The sequence below is a fragment of the Phyllostomus hastatus genome, unplaced genomic scaffold (assembly GCF_019186645.2).
Source record: "Phyllostomus hastatus isolate PE091 unplaced genomic scaffold, TTU_PhHast_1.1 phas_scaffold_93, whole genome shotgun sequence".
NCBI classification, from domain to species: domain Eukaryota; kingdom Metazoa; phylum Chordata; class Mammalia; order Chiroptera; family Phyllostomidae; genus Phyllostomus; species Phyllostomus hastatus.
In genome coordinates, this window is record NW_025334042.1 from 16587832 (window position 1) to 16606103 (window position 18272).

General features: G+C 51.0%; 1 protein-coding gene across 1 annotated transcript; it reads right to left on the reverse strand.

The window, feature by feature from the left end:
* Positions 1–939: 939 nt before the first annotated feature.
* On the reverse strand, positions 940–18216 carry ERBB3 (erb-b2 receptor tyrosine kinase 3). Its single transcript, XM_045829830.1, has 28 exons — positions 17979–18216; positions 14434–14585; positions 13707–13893; positions 12893–13018; positions 12188–12253; positions 11904–12022; positions 11652–11793; positions 10971–11084; positions 10743–10863; positions 8866–8939; positions 8601–8691; positions 8154–8359; positions 7806–7938; positions 7369–7459; positions 7000–7154; positions 6555–6608; positions 5948–6089; positions 5227–5346; positions 5036–5134; positions 4662–4847; positions 4353–4508; positions 4030–4105; positions 3709–3855; positions 3522–3619; positions 3241–3429; positions 3049–3120; positions 2604–2895; positions 940–2518 (listed from the first exon to the last, which is right to left on the reverse strand). The coding sequence occupies exons 1-28, from the start codon at positions 18058–18060 to the stop codon at positions 1995–1997; spliced, it is 4014 nt and encodes a 1337-aa protein (XP_045685786.1). The 5' UTR covers positions 18061–18216; the 3' UTR covers positions 940–1994.
* Between the last annotated feature and the right edge of the window lie 56 nt (positions 18217–18272).

The following is an 18272-nucleotide window of genomic DNA, read 5'->3' on the forward strand; positions in this document are numbered from 1 at the left end:
AGGCGCAGGGCACGCTGGGACAACGAGTCCTTTCTGTGGACAACCTCTAGCGGTTCTCGCGGACTCGTGAACTCTAACTCCCAGCCTGCCTTTCGCGCCCCTAAGCCAGGCCCTGGGGCCTGGCCCTCCGAGGGCCTCGCACGGTGGAATCGCCGGGCACGCTGGGAAGGGTCGGGCTTCAGCGGGAAGGCGGAGTCGTTAGGGAGTTTAAGAAGCGTGGTCTCTGCCGGAGAATCCGTGTCTTCCAGGATCCTTGAGATGTAACCTTTAGTGGAGGGGGGCGGGCTGAGGGAGAAGGGGCAGAGCTACTGCGGGGAAATGGGTTTGGAGGCGGAGGGGCAGGGTGGAGCCGAGGCGGTTGTGGGGTGACTACACTAAAGGTGGGGAGGCTGTGTACGCCCTTCCCCGGATACCTGGAGCTGCTGGCTGGACGGGCCCTGCCCGCACCTTCGTTCTCCAATGCTGGGAGGGCTGGGAGGGTGCGTAAGAAGACCCAGGGGTAGGGATTAACTGGGCCTGCGGACTCTGATTATCCATTTACAGCTTTTCAGTCTACAGGCTGGACTCCCACTGAAGATGGCACTATTGTTCCGACAATAGGTTTTGATGGCACCCAAGCGAAGTATTCACGGAGACTTTAAGAGTAAGTTCTGAAACATACAGGAGTATTCCACCTCTTGAGGGAGCACATCTATAACACTTTTCCCAACTTCCCCAAACTTTTTATTCCCAGTTGCTTGCCTTGGGGAGATTCTTAATAAAACCTTTAAATGAAAAGGACTGTGCGTTAATGCTTCTCTTAAGGGGATCCAGAAAGGTAGGACTGGAGAAAGCTGTTTGGATCAGAATAGGGCTGTCGGAAACCAGAAGATAGCTGTGTTCTGCCCAGGAATAAAGGGATGGTCTACCTTACTAAAGGTTTTTCATTTGACAGAGAGCTGGAAAACTTTGTCATTTTTATTCAGACATGTATAAAAAACAACAAAAAACTTTAGTGAGAAGATAACCCCAGTTTCCCATCCAATGGGACAGAGGCCTGAAGAAGGTCCCGTTTTTATTCCAACCAGAAGCTTCCCACTACTTGGTGAGAACAGCTCCTAAAAGTAGCTCTTGGGACCCTTGTGAATCTGTCCCTTGGGTAAGAAGTGGAGATGATTTACAGCATATGTAGTGTATGGTTTACACAAAGCTGTCCCGTGATTTTTCCTCCTGACCACCCCTTCCTGAGATGAGAAGTCTGGGTGTAGGAGATGGGGTTGTTGGGATTAGATTTAATTCAGTGCAAAAATAGTGCCCCTTGTGAGGGCTCTGGCTTATATGAATCCCAGACCTGTCAATCTCTTTAAAGTTTAGTTCCTCATTGTAAAATGGGCTAAGACCTAGCTCACAGAACTGGTGTAAAGATTAAGTGAGATGATGATGTAGGTAAAGTTTAGCACACCTGGCACAAAAGTAAATGCTCAATTAATAGTAATCATTAATATCTATTCCTAACGTTTCTTCATTCCACAAGATTTTAAGCTTCTCATTCTTTCCAGAGTGTTAGAATGAAAGCCAAAATTTTACTTTCCCCTGCCAGGTTTTGCCCTCTTTTCCCACCTGAGGCGTCTGATGGGAAACAAAGATGCACTTTAAAGCAGTCTGAGAGAAAGGTACATGATACGGGATGTGATACGGGAGTAATCCTTCATATCTCCAGGGAGTTCCCCTGAGAAGGCAGAGGAATGGGACTGGGAAAGCACACAACACAGGAAAAACCTTCTTCTTTCCAGGGATTGGGAAAGAGAAGAAAGTGCACAGCTGGCTACATACCAAAAGAACTTTGTGTCAGAGTGTTTAAAAGCCTCCAAAGGTTGAATGGAATTGTCTAGGACTGGGGTGGGGGGGGGGATGGGACTGAGACCTGTGAGGGAGAGAGACTAGGGGGAAGAGGGGTACCCTCTAGAGGCACTAGCTGCCATCAAACACTCCCTGAGTACCTCAGGGAGCAGAGGTTATGTTCTCTGGGCATTAGCCTTGGGGAAAAGCCTGCTATGCCAGTAATCTGGGTTATCAAAGGCAGAGTTAGTGGCTTCTAAACTACGTAGTGTTTTGAGACGGGCATAGTGAACATGGGGAGCATGTTGTCCAGGCCCCTGGAAAGCTTTCATCTCTTCATACCCCTGCTCAGCCGCTGGGCAGGCTCCCATGGCTGCATAATCCCCCCCAGCACCTCCTCCAACACGTCGCCTATTCATATATTCATAGTCCTCATCTGGAGTTGTGCCAGCAGTGGGTATGACGGGCCCAGGGTGCAGTGGGCAACTCTGTGTGCTGCCCAGGGAAGCACTGAGGTCTGATCCCACATCCATGTACTCATAACCCAGTTCCTCGAGAGAACTTGGCCTAGGGGGATGAGGTGGGCTGTGCCTTCTCCTCCGGTTCATGTATTCATACTCCTCATCTTCATCTTCTTCAGTACCCAGGACAGAATTGATACCCACAGAAGAAAGGGTGCCTTCCCTCGAGGATGGGGTACCTGGGGGATGAGAAGAGAGGCTAGCTATGTGGAGTGGAGACAGAGGTCTCCACATAGGCAGTAGGGAGTGAGAGGAGTCAGGCACCTTTGAAGTGTGCATCTGGCATGACATAGCCATTGACATCCTCTTCCTCTAACCCTGGTGAGGAGAGTGGGGTGACAGGAGTAAGCAGGCTGTGGCGTTGGGAATGGTAGGCACTGTCTCCACGTGGCCTCGGGCTCCTGCTCCGGCTCCTGTACACTGACGCTTCCTGAAGCTCCGCCTCAGAGCCCGTCACGTGGCCCTCTGATGACTCTGATATTAGGCGTCCGCGTGGCACTGGGTGCAGAGAGGCTGGACGGGGGCAACGTTCACTACCCCCACAAACTGCAGGCTCCTAAGAAAATAAATAATACATGGAGATGGACAGAGAAATGAAGCCTGGGTGGTTCAATGCCTTTTCTTTCCAATTAAACATCAAAGGTTTTAACAATCCTAAAACATTCTGCTACCCAGAATCTCAGAAGCTCCTTAAAGAGACAGACCTTACCTGGCAAGCTTCACTAAGATTATTCTGGTTCATAGGCATATATCCAGATGATGGATTTACAAGGCTCTGGCTCTAGGATGAAAAAAGGAAGAGATTTAGATAGAGGGAGACCTCATCATGGGTCTTTGAGTAGTTTATCTGTGGGGTTCATAAGGTATGCAGAAAGTCTTGGCTAAGTGGAAAATGTCTTACCCCACGGGGCCGATTAAGTGTTCCAACTGGCAGGCTGAGGGCAGAACCTAGTGTCGTCTCCAGGTTATCCTCCTCTGCCTCCAAGTCCAGGTCCAGGTCTAGTTCCGGCTCTAGCTCTACTTCTTCCAGTTCCTTGTTTGTCAGAGCAGGGGGTTCCGCGCCAGGGGGAATGCCAGGTCCACTCTCTCTCTATAGGGGAAGGTGTTTGTCAAGGCAGTTCTTGCTTTCAGCCAAGTGTCCTTTGCTGTAAATCTCCTTGACACCTCCTAGTCCCTACTCACCTTTATGACCAGATACCGTGGGGGGTCTCGGGCCATCCTGGTGAACTCATTGGCTAGTTCTTTAAAGGTTGGGCGAATGTTCTCATCAATCATCCAACCTGGGGGTAAGATGTAGGAAGTAGAGCCATAAGAGGAGGGGGGGCTAGGGAGGGAAGTCAGCAAGTGGTAGGCATCACAGGTAACTCACACTTGACCATGACCATGTAGACATCAATGGTACAGATCTGGGGCTGTGCCAACCGCTCCCCCTTCTCCAGCAGGTCTGGTACTTCAGCCAATCGCAGCCCTGCATAGGGCTCTGCCCCAAAGGTCATCAGCTCCCAAACTGTCACACCTGGTGCAGGAAAACATGACTAGTTGGTGGCGAAATGGGCATGAAAATGAAGAGAAAGCAGAACTTAATCTGACACAAGGATTTAAAGGGTCCGAAGGTTCTAAGAAAGGGTCTCAAAAGGCAGCCATGGAGTGTGGGCCAGCAATGGTATGGAGGGCACTCAGGTGGACTGACCATAGCTCCAGACGTCGCTCTGGTGCGTGTATTTCCCAAAGTGGATGCTCTCGAGGGCCATCCACTTAATTGGAGTCTGAGGGATGAAAAGCAAAGATGTTACCAGTTATTTCCACAAATTTTCTTAGTGCTTCTAACCCCTAAGTTTCCTACATTTTTCTCCTTTTTTTTGCTGTCTGAACTTTTATTTCTGGCATCCTCAGTTTCCTCTCCTTGAACTTACCATGCTGCATCTGCTCACCTCTGAAAGAGACCACTGACCGCTCCCTAATGCCATGCTTCACTCCAGCCCCATCCCCTCACCAGCCCTTTGTGTCACCTACCTTGGCCTCACTGTGTAGTAGCTGTTTATCATCAGGGGGCAGCAGGTCCGCCACTCCAAAATCTGCCACCTGAACCTGACTGGGTGACTTCAGTAGCACATTTCGGGCAGCCAGGTTCCTATGCACCATACCATGCTCCTCAAGATAGTACATACCCTACAGGAGAAGGAAGTATTCTTAAAATTAGGGGAATTGACCTTTGAGATCCAGAATCACCCCAAACCCTAAAAGTCACCACTTAAAACTTGAACCTCCCTGCCCCTTGCAGCCAGGCAGTTCCATCACGGAACTCCTCCAGGCTCCTCTCACCTTGGCAATCTGTACTCCCCAATTGAGCAGCAGCTGTGGCCCCAGTGCCCCCCGGTGTTGTCTCACATGATCCAGCAGGGAACCCAGAGGCAAGTATTGAGTGACAAGCTGCAGAGATGACCCTGGGCACAGTCCTAGCAGCCGTACAATGTGAGCATGGTCTAGGCTGCCAATGGCCAGCATATGCTAAGAGATACAAGAGGGGTTATCCAAAGAACAAACAGGTCCATATATACCCAGACCAGCGCCACCCCCCCAACATTCTGGTACATCAGTGTGGCACCTAGTATCTGCTAACACAGGACCAGGCTTCTGCACAACTACATGTAACACTTCTTTCCTGGTGGGATACAGAAAACTCTTCCTTCACTTACGTCTGTCACAGCTTGAAAACTTTGCCGTCCACTCTTGTCCTCAATGACTTTGATGCAGACTGGGATCTTTATTGATTCACCCTCAGGAATCCACACTCCCTGGGAAGTTTTAAGCAGGAGTCAGCCTAAGGTCATTCTCGCCAGGCTCGTCCCACCCCCCCCAAAACCTACACTTTCTGTACGTCACTCACTTTGTGCACAGTTCCAAAGACACCTGAGCCGAGTACTTTAAGCTTCCTCAGCTCCGTCTCCTTGAAGATTCTGGCCAAGACTTTGTTAGCCTTCTCACTGGGGTCCAGAGGCTCTATGCTCTGAGGAACAGATGGGAAGGAGGGACTCAGGAAAGCTCACTCCTATGACCCACTCTAACCCCTTCCTCCTATGTGGTTGCCAAGACCAGCAGAGCTCAGAGGGGCCAGGGCAGGAAGAGAAATTGTCTTTGTCTTAGCAAGCACTGTGGGCACATTGGGGAATAACAGACCCTAAGGACTGAGGAAGTTGTTTGTGATTGTGAAATTAGGATGCAGGAGGGCCAGGTTTTCCCTTTGCTGGGGGAAGGGGAAAGTTGGTAATACTACCTACCACCCTGAGTACTTTCATACAATCCTCTATACTTTTCAAAACACTTTCACACACATACATCATCCCCTTTCACCCTTACAGCCATCCTAGAAGGATGAATTTTATTGTTTCCTCTGCATACGTTCTTAAACTCAGGCACAGAAGGAAAGTCACGTGGCAAACTAATGGCAAAATCAGGAGAATGCATGGCTCCCATTTCTCTGGCCAGAGTTCTTTCCAGTGGACCATACTAACTCTCCTTGAAAAAAGGGATCAAATCTCTGGGGGAAGGAGGAGGTTCTTAAAGAGTGATGGTAGAGGGTACCTTTCTAGAGTAAGCTACGCACTCACCTCACCCCGTTCCAAGTAGCGCCTCATAGCCCTCTTATTCTGAATCCGACGCCCGCGCCAATAGAGAATAGTGCTGCCTATGATCACGAAAATCACTACCAATCCTACTACCACTGCTGAAGCCATTGCCAGATGGGTTTTGCTGTAGGATAGAGAAACCTGGCATTACCCTGGGTCCACACCTCCCTCACAAACGTCACCATACCTGTACTAAAAGATATGGGAGATCCAAGGCAAGCAGTTAACATTCATGTATACTATATACATATTTTTAAGGTTTTATTTATTTTTAGAGAGGGGAAGGGAAGGACAGAGAGAACCATCAATGTGTTGCCTCTCATGCGGCCCCTACTGGGGACCTGGCCCACAACCCAGGCATATGCTCTGACTGGGAATCGAACCCTGGAGGACACTTTGGTTTGCAGGTCGGCACTCAATCCACTGAGCCACACCAGCTGGGACTATATTATATTCTTGAGCCCTAAATGGATTAACCTAAATCTGGACCTACTGAGGCTACTGCAAGTTAATTTTAGAAAGGAAAGGCCAGAAGTCTAGATTCTTGTTGTCCCCAAGTCCAGCTTCCTAAGTCTCCAAGCCATCATACCTGATCAGCGCCCGTGTTTGGCCTAAACAGTCTTGCAGGTCTGGTCCCGTACACCTAGAGGAAAGTCACTCAAGTGGGTGCTGGAGAATCCCACGGGAGGCTCCATTCCAACAGCTACAACATCATTTTAGACCCTATCATAGCGTCCCATCCTGGAGCCCGAGCATATTCCAAGATATGGCCTCCATCTCTAGCTTGCCCACCCTCGGGGTTCCTCTATTGAACAAAAGCCTGAGTTGGTTATTCCAGGTTCCCAAAACTGTGGTGTAATTCTGTTGTTACCGAGCATCCCTTTCTCTAATCCTTCATTATACAGCTGGGAGTGATTCTTAAGTTACAGTTCCTTCCTCTCTGCTCCCTTCACCCTCTTCTCTCCTCCTAGTTCTGTGTTCCTTCCCCTCCCCCACACCCTGTCCTCCCTCTTCTTCCATCCCATATCACTGACCCTTGGGTGCAGTTCTCATGGCAGGGCCGGCATTCATTCTGAGCATCTGCGAACTTATAGATGGGGCCCTTGGCACCCAGGACTCCATAGGGGCAGCTGCTCACACAGTGGGGCCCGTCTCGAAAATGGGCACACTGGGCACAAGCATCAGAGCCCTGGGTGGAAGAGAAAAGGTCAGGAAAAATGGGATCCCAAGGTCAGTTCCATACCTCTAGCAAAATAAACCCAGCCATTCAGGATCCTCCATCCATAAACCTTAGCATTATCTGGCCTGGCTTTCCTGTGGTTTGGCCATGTGGTTCCCTACATCCTCCAGTGTTGCCATCACCCTGCGCCCCCAACCCCGAAATCCGGGTGCTGCTACTATACCGAGCCGTTGCACGTGGTAGTGCCCTCCATGGGCTGGCATTCCGGGTGACAGGAAAAGCATTCAGCTTCATGGGCAAACTCACGAGGCTCCCTGCAGTGAGTCAAGGGGAGTAAAAAATGGGGGGTGGTCACTTCCAAGTCCTGACATTTATGCCCTGATCCCCAATCACAGGTCTCCTCCCGCATTCCCACCAAAGCAGCAAGCCTGAGAATCGAAGGGTCACTGGTGCAATTTTCAGTCAGGCCAGGTCCCCAGTTGGGAGCATGTGAGAGGTGACAGATCACTGTATCTCTCGCACTTGATGTTTCTTTCCATCTCTTTCTCCCTCCCTGCCTCCCTTCTCAATAAATAAAAAGGCTTTCAGGTACCACCTGGACAGCTCTGCCGAGGGCCCCATCCATCCACCCCTTCTTGACTCTGTCCCTCCTCACTATACCCATTCAGAAAGTTGCAGTGGGTCACACAGACACCTCCTCGGCTGTAGTTTCGACAGGACAGGCACTGACCAGGGCCTGGGCCCCAGCATCCCCCAGAGGAGCACAGTGGGTCACACACTTTGCCGTCCGCCACTAGAAAGGTAGAAAGGAAGGGGTGGGTCAGGAGGAGTCTGAGATCTTCCCACAAGCCCTCTCTCCTGAACACTTGCTCACTGGTACTTCCAGCCTAACATCCCTCCCTCCCTGGCACCATCCCCCATCCCTACTCCCACTCCCAAGGCAAAGCAGTCCTCATCTTCCTCTCCCTTACTCCCTCTGCCCACCACCTGGTGGGCCCTTGCCCTCACCACAGTCTTTGCGGGGCCGATTCTGCTTGACATCTAGTCTCTCTTCTGAAGGCCCTCGGAGCAGCCTGGTCCAGTTCAGAGAATGGTGGTAGCACAGCTGCTGATTGGCACTGATGTAGATACGGCCAGCACTAATTTCTTTCAAAGATCGGAAGCCTAGGGATGTTATATTCAAGTTCTTCATGATCAACAATGAGAAGCCCCGGCTGAGAACAAGGAGACAGGATGAGAAGGGGAAACCACAAAAGAAAAATTTACAGTGCGGTGGACTCATGGGCTAGTCAGACACACTCAAAGAGACTCCTTCTCTTGCCTTTTCCCCATCAAACTCTCAGACCCTTTGGGTCTGCTGTGTGAGAAAATGCCTTGCTTTTATTTCCCTCAAGGACGCCTACGCAACAGCGTTCATTATCTGGAGATGATATCACCTCCACACCCCTTACTCACTTGTAGAGGCTTCTGCCCCCGATTGTTGTCAGGTTGGAAAAGACACTGAAGTTGTGCATGTGGGGCGGCCAGGACTGAATGTTCAGGTAACCTGGGGGGTTGGAGAGAGGCACATGAATGGGAGCCTTCTTCCCTTCCTCTTTCGCAGGCTCTCCTTGTTCCTTCCCTGTTGCTTGAGACTTGATTTTCTCAAGTGATTGGACTGCAATGTGTGCCAGTGGTTGAGCCATTTTTCTCAGAAAGGACAGCTTCTTCTCACACTCACCTGTGATCTCCCGTACTGTCCGGAATACATTGAGCTTCTCGGAATCCAGGGCTGGGATCTTGTGCCAGGGGTCTCTGAAGAGAATAGTAAAAACCAGTCAACAAGGTAGAGGTATAACCCAGTAACAGTGAGTGCCTGGCCCCAAATACCATTCGCCATTAAAAGGAAACAGAGCTCCTTAAAGAAATGATTGGGGAAAGAGAAATACAACATGAACCTACAGCATCTTGTGGGAAAATGCAAGCAAGTACTCAAAGAATGAAGGTTCTAAGCCCAAAGAACACAGAAGCCAGCTTGAGGGGGCCCCTAGACCAGATCAGGGATAACTGAACATCAAAATAATGATTGTAAAAGATTAAAAACCATTGAGTAGGTCCTGGCTGGTACGGCTCAGTGGACTGAGTGCTGGCCTGTGAACCAAAGGGTCGCCAGTTCGATTCCCAGTCAGGGCATGCCTGGGTGGTGGGCTAGGTCCCCAGTAGGGGGTGCGCAAGAGGCAACCATACACTGATGTTTCTCTCCCTCTTTAAAAATCAACAAATAAAATCTTTCAAAAAATGCATAAATTGAATAGGATTGTAAAGTACAGCATAGGGAATATAGTTAATAATATTGTAAAAACTAGGTATGATGCCATGTGGATACTGGAAATAGCAGGGGGAATACTTTGTAAAGTTTATAATCATTTAATCACTATGCTATACACCCGAAACCAACACAAATACTGAAAATAAACTGTAATTTTAAAATAAAAGTTAAAAAATGCATAACGTGATTTTAAGTATGAGGAAACATCACACAAACCCAAACTGAGGAACATTCTACCAGTTACCTGACCTGTACTCATCAACAATGTCAGTGTCATGAACTGTTATAAATCAAAGGAGATTGAAGAGGTATAACAACTGAATATAATGCATGACCCAAGACATTGGTAAGAAAGAGGCCTGTAGATTAGATAACATTGTGTATCAATGATAATTTCCTGATGCCAGTAATTACTCTGTAGCGATGTACAAGAACCCATTCTTGTTTTTAAGAAAAACACTGAAATACAACAGGGGTTAAGGGAGCATCATATCTGGAAGTTCACCCTTAAGTGGTTCAGAGAAATGAGCATGTATTGCATATGTGTGTGTGTAGGAAGAGAAATAATAAAGCATGTGGTACACTGTTAACATTTGGGGTGGGGGATCTGAACAGTGTGTAGGAAATCTTTATGCCATTTTTGCAACTTCAGCATAGATCTAATATTCTGTCAAAAGAATGTAAGGGCCTTGGCCAGGTAGCTCAGCTGGTTGGAGCATCATCCTGATATGTCAAAGCTGCAGGTTCAATCCCTGGTCAGGGCACATATAAGAATCAACCGGTGAATGCATAAATAAGTGGAATAACAAATCCATGTTTCTCTCTCCCCCTTCCTCTCTCTCTAAAATCAATAAAAATAAATAAGAAAATAGGTGGCTCTAATGTCACACACACACATACACACACACACACACACACACACTTTAAGTGCTATCCTATGGGTTAGAATGTCCCTTTGTTCTTCGTGGTTCTGCTCTAAGGAACAGAACTAGGGGAAATAGATTTTAATCTAAATTTAAGGAAGAACTTTTCAGAAAACTTTAAATATAGCACAATGTTTCTGTCCCTGGCTACTCAGCTAGAGGGTATCAGACTGCTTAAGGATATGTCTGAGGGGCTCAAGCTTTAGGTGGGATGTTGAGTTAAGCACCATCAGGTCCTTTGTGATTTCTAGCATTTTATGATTTAGATTCCTAATCAGCTTCACAAATGAAGGGTTGAGCCAATGCAAAGAACTGTGAGGGGATAGATAGGCTGGGGGACCAGGGAGGGAAAGCAGAATCTCTAACCCATTGAGGCCAGTGATGAGAAAGTCCAGGTTGCCCAGGATCTTGGTGCAGTTCACAAACCCGTCGATGTTGCTGGAGTCCACAGTCTGGAAGCGGCTCCCAGAGCCCGTCCCCTCACAGGCTGCAAACACAAAGAGGCTTGGTCGGGGTTGGGGTTGGGGTCAGGGGGTTGAGTAGTCTTGGGGTAAAGGATGTCTCTCCACCTACTCCTTTCTATCTCCTACTTACCTTTGGGGCACAGCCCCCCACAAGGTTCACATATCTTGAGTCCATTTTTATCAACTTCCATCTTGTCAGGAGGACAGGCCCTGACACAAGACGTCTGATCCACCACGAAGTTGTCTGGAAAAAGGAGGGTATCCTTAGAGATGCGGGAGGACGCTGCCAACTCCCACCTGAACCTTGCTCCCTCCCTCCTGCTCTGCACTGGACCTGCCCCTTGGCTCTTAGTTGTTCCAAGGAGCAGAACTAGCAGCGACTGCTGGAAGTCACGGGGAAATTTGTGACGGGACAGAACGTAGGGGTCATTGATTGGGGGTGGTAGATGATCACAACCATTTGCCCTCTATGGCCACTTCTTACCACCCAACTTGATCCCTTTTGCCTTCTAAAATTTTGTCAAACTCCTGGTTCCAACCCTGGCTGGCATAGCTCAGTGGATTGAGCTTGGGCTGCGAACCAAAGCATTGCAGATTCAATTCCCAGTCAGGGCACATGCCTGGGTTGTAGGCCACGGCCCCCAGCAACTGCACATTGATGTTTCTCTCTCACTCTCTCTTTCTCCCTCCCTTCCCTCTCTAAAAATAAATAAATAAAATCTTAAAAAAGAAAGACACAATATAGAGACGTTAAAAACATAAAAAAAAATCCTGGTTCCATTATCACTGTTTCTTCCTTTCAGATACTCACGGGGACAGCTGGCTACACAAACTCCTCCGTACTGATACTTGGTGTGAGGATTGGGCTCCAGCTGGAAAGTTAGCTTGTTGTAGACAAGAGGCTGTGGGCACTGGCGTACACAGGCCCCACTATCATTGAAGAGTCGGCAGGCCTAGGCATACCAGAGACACATCAACTCGTGTTGCATTACGCACCCCCACCTCCTCCCCAAAGTCCACGCCCCCACCTCAGAACCCAGGCAAACGGCTCTACCACACGTACAAAGCAGTCGGTGTCCTGAGGGCCTGAGCAGCCCCCTGCACACTCATCATGGCAGCACTGGTTGGGATTGGGCCCAAAGCAATGACCATTACACTGAGGGGCACAGATGGTCTTGGTCACTGTGGAAGAAAGCACAGCTGTCAGGGTTCTTAGGACTACACTCAAGCCACTGCTCACCCTCTTGCTTTCTGGGCTCACCCCTAGCCCCAGTGGTGACACAGCCTGGGGTGGGCAGAGATAGGAACGTGTATGGACTTGAAGTTTTTAGAGAGAAGTAAACCCACGTGTCTGGCAGTCTCCTGGTCCGGGACCCCAGCAGCGCCCCTTGCAGGCCTCATGACAGGGTGGACCTAGTGGGGAAGGAAAGCGACACAAGAGACCATCAGGAAAGGTTTGCTTGAATCAACAGGGTATGATGTCAGCACACAGGCACCAGAGTCCCAGGAAGCCAAGAGCCAAGGCAGTGTCCCTCCTCGCCCTTGCAGAGCAGGGCAGGGCTCCAGTGAACCTGTCAACAAGGGGTGGAGCCACGCCTCCACATCACTCACAGGGCAGCTAAAGGGGAGGGTCTGGAGAAAATGCCAAACTCAGCCCCAGGCCCAACCCCTAGTGCTTGGTTCCTCCTTGGCAAGCTGAACCAAGTAAGATTATACGTGTGAGTGGACAGGCAGCAGCAGATTGCTGCCAGGGGTAGGTAAGTTCTAAAGAAAAGGGAAGTGCTTGTAGTGGAAAGCAAAATGGATGTGGAGCCCAAATATCTGGCTTCCCCACTTAGTACGCAGAGTCATTGGCCCCGTTTCTGGACACACTGCTTCTGTGGTTTGGATTGCAGGGGACTGACCTGCTCCCTCCTGGCAGGCTCCTTGGGTCTAGGGCTTAAGGTGTTTGTTCAGTGGAGAGGAGGGTTCAGGTTAGGGACAATGATGACTGGAAAGCAGTCACTCTGGCTCGGTGGGGGCAGGGGAGCAGTCTTGATCATGGCCACTCACAGGTCCTGCCATTGTCCTTCACCACTATCTCGGCATCTCGGTCCCTCACGATGTCCCTCCAGTCAATTGTATCCATGTGACAAAGTTTATCATTCTTCTCAATATAAACGCCCCCTGACAGAATTTCTGAGGTAGAGAAGTGACAGAGTTAAGGACTACGGCAGGCCTCCTTCCCCTTAACCTCCCCACCAGTCCAAAAGCCCCCCATCCATCTGTCCACAAGAGACTCAGGGATATATCCAATTAAATTCAATATGCAAAATAAATCAATTCACAATGCAGAGAAGGCTCGTCCTGTAAGACAGAGGAGGAGCCAGGCTGAAAGTAACTCCTGCCTCCTCAGACACCTGTCCAGATCCGGTTTGACCAGTGGGGGAGGGGAAGGAAGAGGAGAGAAGATTCCTGACTCAACACCCCCCCACCTCCCTGCCCTACCTGTGTTTTTTTCAACTAACTGTGACTGGGAGACATAGGAAGTGGCCAAGTGGTATTTAACCCCTATATTCCTCCAGCTCACAGGAAACCATGAGGGAGGAGAAGAAGGATTCTAATCCCTGAGGAAGGAGGCATATCAAGGTACCCTGTACTTTGAAGTTAGGGAAATGTGTTTAACAGATCCAGCTCCAATCTAGGACATAGGGACCCACCCCCCTGGGGCCTCTATTGTTTAAGGACTAGTGGACCTTCAGTGGTCCAAGTGGTGGTCACCTCGAAAGGGGCACTTAAGAGTGAGCAGTCTTGGCTCATCTTCAAAAAGGCACCTGCCAGCAGACTGGCTGAGGGGCAAGACCGGAAGGAAACATCAGGAACTGACCGGTGAGCTGAGTAAAGCCGAGCTGGCGCAGAGCGTGGCTGGAGTTGGTGTTGTAGTTCAACATGACGAAGATGGCAAACTTCCCATCGTAGACCTGGGTCCCCCGCACCACTCGGAGGTTGGGCAGTGGCAGTGTCGAGAACTCATTCATGGCCACGAGGACATAGCCGGTCACTTCTCGAATCGACTGTGATGGAGCAGATGGTGTCAGTGAGAGATGAGACAGGGCAAAAAGTGTCAATCCCCTCTTCTCCCATAAGGCATGAAGGAATTCCTAACTCCTCTAATTCATGCTTCGGAGCTCATGTCACACTATCATGTCCCTTCTGCCAGTGAAGACAGGCAGCAGAAATGATCGAGGAATTGTAGTCTCCTACCCTCCCCTTCTTAGAGTTCCTCATGCCAGGAAGGTCCTTGCTTCGTCCCTTACCCATTTCCCCAGGTGCCTCCAGCCCTCACGTGTGTCTACATTAGTTTCAGGTGCAAACACCACCCTGCCCCTGGGCCCCTCTCGTGGCCAGCCCCTGTGTATCCCAGGTGACAGAAATCAGACCATACGTCCCAGATTCCAGTCACTGCCCCCATCAACACACAAAATTGGATCTTAGAGACTTTTGAGTCTTTGGAAGGCTGAACTTCAGCAGAGGGTAAACCTGAGGAAGGGAAGGAGGAGGCGTCTGTGGGGAAGTTAAGGGGGAACAGGTTGAAGGAGGTCGCGCACGCTAACCTTCAGGAAGGAGAGGTCAGCGTTGTGTCCTGTGAGCACAATCTCAAGGTTCCCCATCACCACCTCACACTCCTGGTAGAGCTTGCACAGCGTCTTGTATTGGTTCTCAGCATCGCCGGTCACACTCAGACCATTTAGGGTCCCAGGACACACTATTCAAAGTGGAGGTATGAGTGGCAGAGGGCTGGACACAAGTTTTCAGCCCCGTCCCCAACCTCCTGGGTTGCCCTTTTCCAGGGATACTCAACAGGCCCAGGAAGCGGCAGCCTCCAGCCCTCAGCCCTAGAGACAGACAAGAAGGCCTATGTGGATCTGAGAGCCTGAACTTTCTCTTCTCAGAATCCCCTCACCACCCCCTTGAACAGGAAGGTGAAGAGGTTTCCTTTTTCCACCAGACCTCCTCTGTGCCTCTTTCGGATTCTAGGGGGTTAATTAGGGAGGATGTAGGGTTTTTTCCCCTCCCTGGAAAGAAGTTAGAAAAGGACACAACTTGGTTACCCTCCTCTCCCCCTCCCCCTCCAACCAGGGCACTTCTCTACCCTGGCCTGCCTCCCTCTAGGTCCAGGAATAAATATCTCTTTGGGGCTAGCACACAGCCCCTATTGTGTCTACTGAGGGTGGGATGGGGGCAGTGCCTGGGGCCACAGTCCAGCCCACAATGAGGCGATTCTATATAGGAGGAGGGGGCTGCCCCACCCTGTCCCCAGACACCCTGTCCTCAGCAGCAACCCCCTCCACCCTCAAGCTTTGGGCTCAGACAAGTGATCTCACTAGAGCAGGGAGCTCTGGTGGTGGTGTTGGGGGTCAATGTGAGCTTTGTCTTTAAAACTGCAAGATAAGAAGCTGGTTGCCTACCGCACACCCCCTTCCTAAACTTTGGCTTCCCTTCTCACTCCCTTCCCCTATCCCTACACACTCCAGCCTCCTCAGCATCACAATTTCCAGGCTAGAGTATTTTTCAGCAAATGCAGAGGCCCAGAGGGAAATGGCAGCAGATTCCCCCCATTCTAAGTCTCCTGTCTACTTTCATGGTCAGGAGATTCATTAAAAAGCCTTCTAACACAGAGATCCTCCCTGACATTAGGTACAGCCTAGACTGGAGCTCCACGAGGCCTGGTGGTCTCAGGAGTTCACTTTCCCTTGTAAGTACGGAGGACACAGGAGCTATAGGAAATCTTGACCCTGAAGCCCTATGCCTATGCCTTTGCTCCAGCTCAGTGAAAGACTGTGGGGAGGGTGAGGGGAGGAGATACCACCTGTTCCAACCACCCTTCCCTGAGGCGGTGGCAGCTTTAGTGGGAGGCAGTAGGAATGGAGGGAGGGAGACTGGTGAGGCCCCAGCCCCTCCTCCTAGAGACACCCTTACTCTGCCCACTTGGCCTTTGAGGGCACCCATTCCCTGTCACTCCCCACAAAGGGAAGGGGGTAGACAAAGAGGGACAAACAGACCAGCAGCTCCCAGAGGACTCTGGGAACTCCAGGGTCCTTGGGCTGAAAAGAAACAGACTAGGAAGGTTAGTCATTTCTGGAACAGCCCCACCCCAACCCCCTTCCTGGCAGGACACCCCCTCTTCCAAGTCATTGCCCCAACCCTTCTCTCCAGATAAGGGAGGAGCCAAGATTTCTCCACAGGGAAGTGTGTGTGTGTGTGTGTGTGTGTGTGTGTGCGCGCGCACGCGCGCTCGCGCTGTGTATGTGTACACACTCACGTAACACACACAGAGGAACATAGCTCTCCTGCTGGCCCAGAAATCTATACTCATTCTTTCCTTGGGTTTCTTTCCTAGGAAGTATTTCAGGTTGCCCCATCCATCCCACCTGCCCATTATATAGACTTTGAGTCTGTGCTTGGAAGCCTACAGTGTTAGAGGTCCCAGTTCTCTGCCACCCGGAGGATAAAGTCCATGCTACATAAACAGGGAGCAAAGGGCCTGGGCGGGAAGAGAGTATAAACACCTCTGAGGAGGAATCGGGGAGCTTGGGGGAGGGGAACTATAAAAATCCCTTCAGCACTCAGGGACCAGGGGCATAGGGAGGGGCAATGTCATAGGCCTACTGCGGTAGAGAGAGGGGGGCGGTCACCACTGCAAGAATCTCCAGCCCCTCCTCAATCAGAGACCTCCTCTCCAACACCCACCCCACCATCACAGCAAGGACAAAGGGGCTATAGAAGGACTGAGACAGGGCCGGATGCCCAGAGGCTGCAGGATCCAGATAAAGGGTAAAAAGACCCAACCATGCCTGCCTCCTGGCTCCCTCAGGGAAGGTGGCCAGGATCTGAGACTCCTGGGTTCCTAGCTGCAGATTCTGAGGGTCTGAAGGGGACAGTGACAGTCACTCTGTCACTCCTACTCTAGTCCCCAGGCCCCCCGCCCTCCACCAGCTGGGAGTGTTCACATCTCAAGATCCCAGGGTCTAAATTTAGGCCCAGCAACTGTGGGAGAAGCACAGGTGTTTCTCCCACTCCCACTCTGGGGAAGGGGCCCTGGATGTACTAAACCCCAAGCTGAGATCTAGGGGGAGGGGAGAACAACAATGTCAGCAACACCAGCACCCCTCAGGTGTCCATGGTCCCAGGAATACCCCAAAGGGGTGAGCTCAGATGGCATGGGAGTGGGAGGAAGAACAGAAAAGCAATCTGACTCCTCTAGAGTCCTAGAGACAGAGACAATAAACAGTGTAGGGGTGAGAAGCTGAGTCTAGGAAAGACTTCCCCAGACACGAGGTTCAGAGGGTGGGAGAGATGCCCTGCAAGCCCTCAGGTTGGGCAGAGAAAAGACAAACAGTGATAAATACAGGCAGGAAGTCCTTGACCCTACAGCTCCTGGCTCATGGCCTTGTACATAGTAGATGCTCAATGAATTTTCATTGATTTGATCTGGGTCTTGACGAACGAAGGCTAGTGAAGACCGGGACCAGCCAGGTTTATAATTTTGAGAGAAAGAGGATGCTCAGCCTGTGCATGGCCTCTCCCCTGATGTCACCTGGACTTGGCTCTCTAGTTAATCTCATCCTTCCCCAAGGCAGGCTCACCCAAGGAAGAGGAGGTGCTGCTCTTGTTTTCCCAACACTAGGAAAACAACAACCCTCTCCAACCCTTCCATAGCTCCGCCCTGTCGGCAAAACAACAAAATTGGAGGTTGATGAAACCCTACAGCGGGGGGGGGGAGCAAACTGAGACCACCACCCCCCGACCTTTTCCCAAGATTTCCACCTCCAAATCCTCTCACATTTACAGAATGGAGGTCCCAGCTCCTCTCCCTGCAGGGCCTCCCACAAGTGTGAACTGTTTTGGCATCAGCCCTATCGGAAGGGCGACGCACTCACTGGGTAGGAGGTGGTGGAGAGGGTGGTCCAGGAATGCCGTCCCCGCAGAGACCATGTGGAGAATCCGAGCCTGACGGTCCCCACCCAGGTGGTCCCAGCGGACCCAGGGTCCGCACCCCAGCCTCGCGCCGCCGGATCTCCAGTAGCTGCCCCAGGACTCCGCGCACTGGGGTCCGGGCCCCAGGTTCCGAGCCAGTCGGTGCTCCCGCGCCACTTACCTGACTGCGAGGTGCCCACCTCGGAGCCCCGGGCCAGGCTGAGAATGAAGCCCAGCACCTGCAGAGCACCCTTCACCCTCATGACTCCAAGCGGAGGTTGAGTGGAGCCCAGCCGAAGGGGCCCGGGAGTAGGGGGCGGGCCCTCGACTAAGACATCGAAACCGAGCCACCTGGGTTGTAGGAGAACTGGTAGCGGCGGCAGAGGAGTTGCAAAGTGCAACCGGAGTCGGAGCCAGAGTCCGGGGCGGGTTGGCAGGGGAGGGGTGTGTGTCTGAGGGAGGGAAGGAGGGAGCG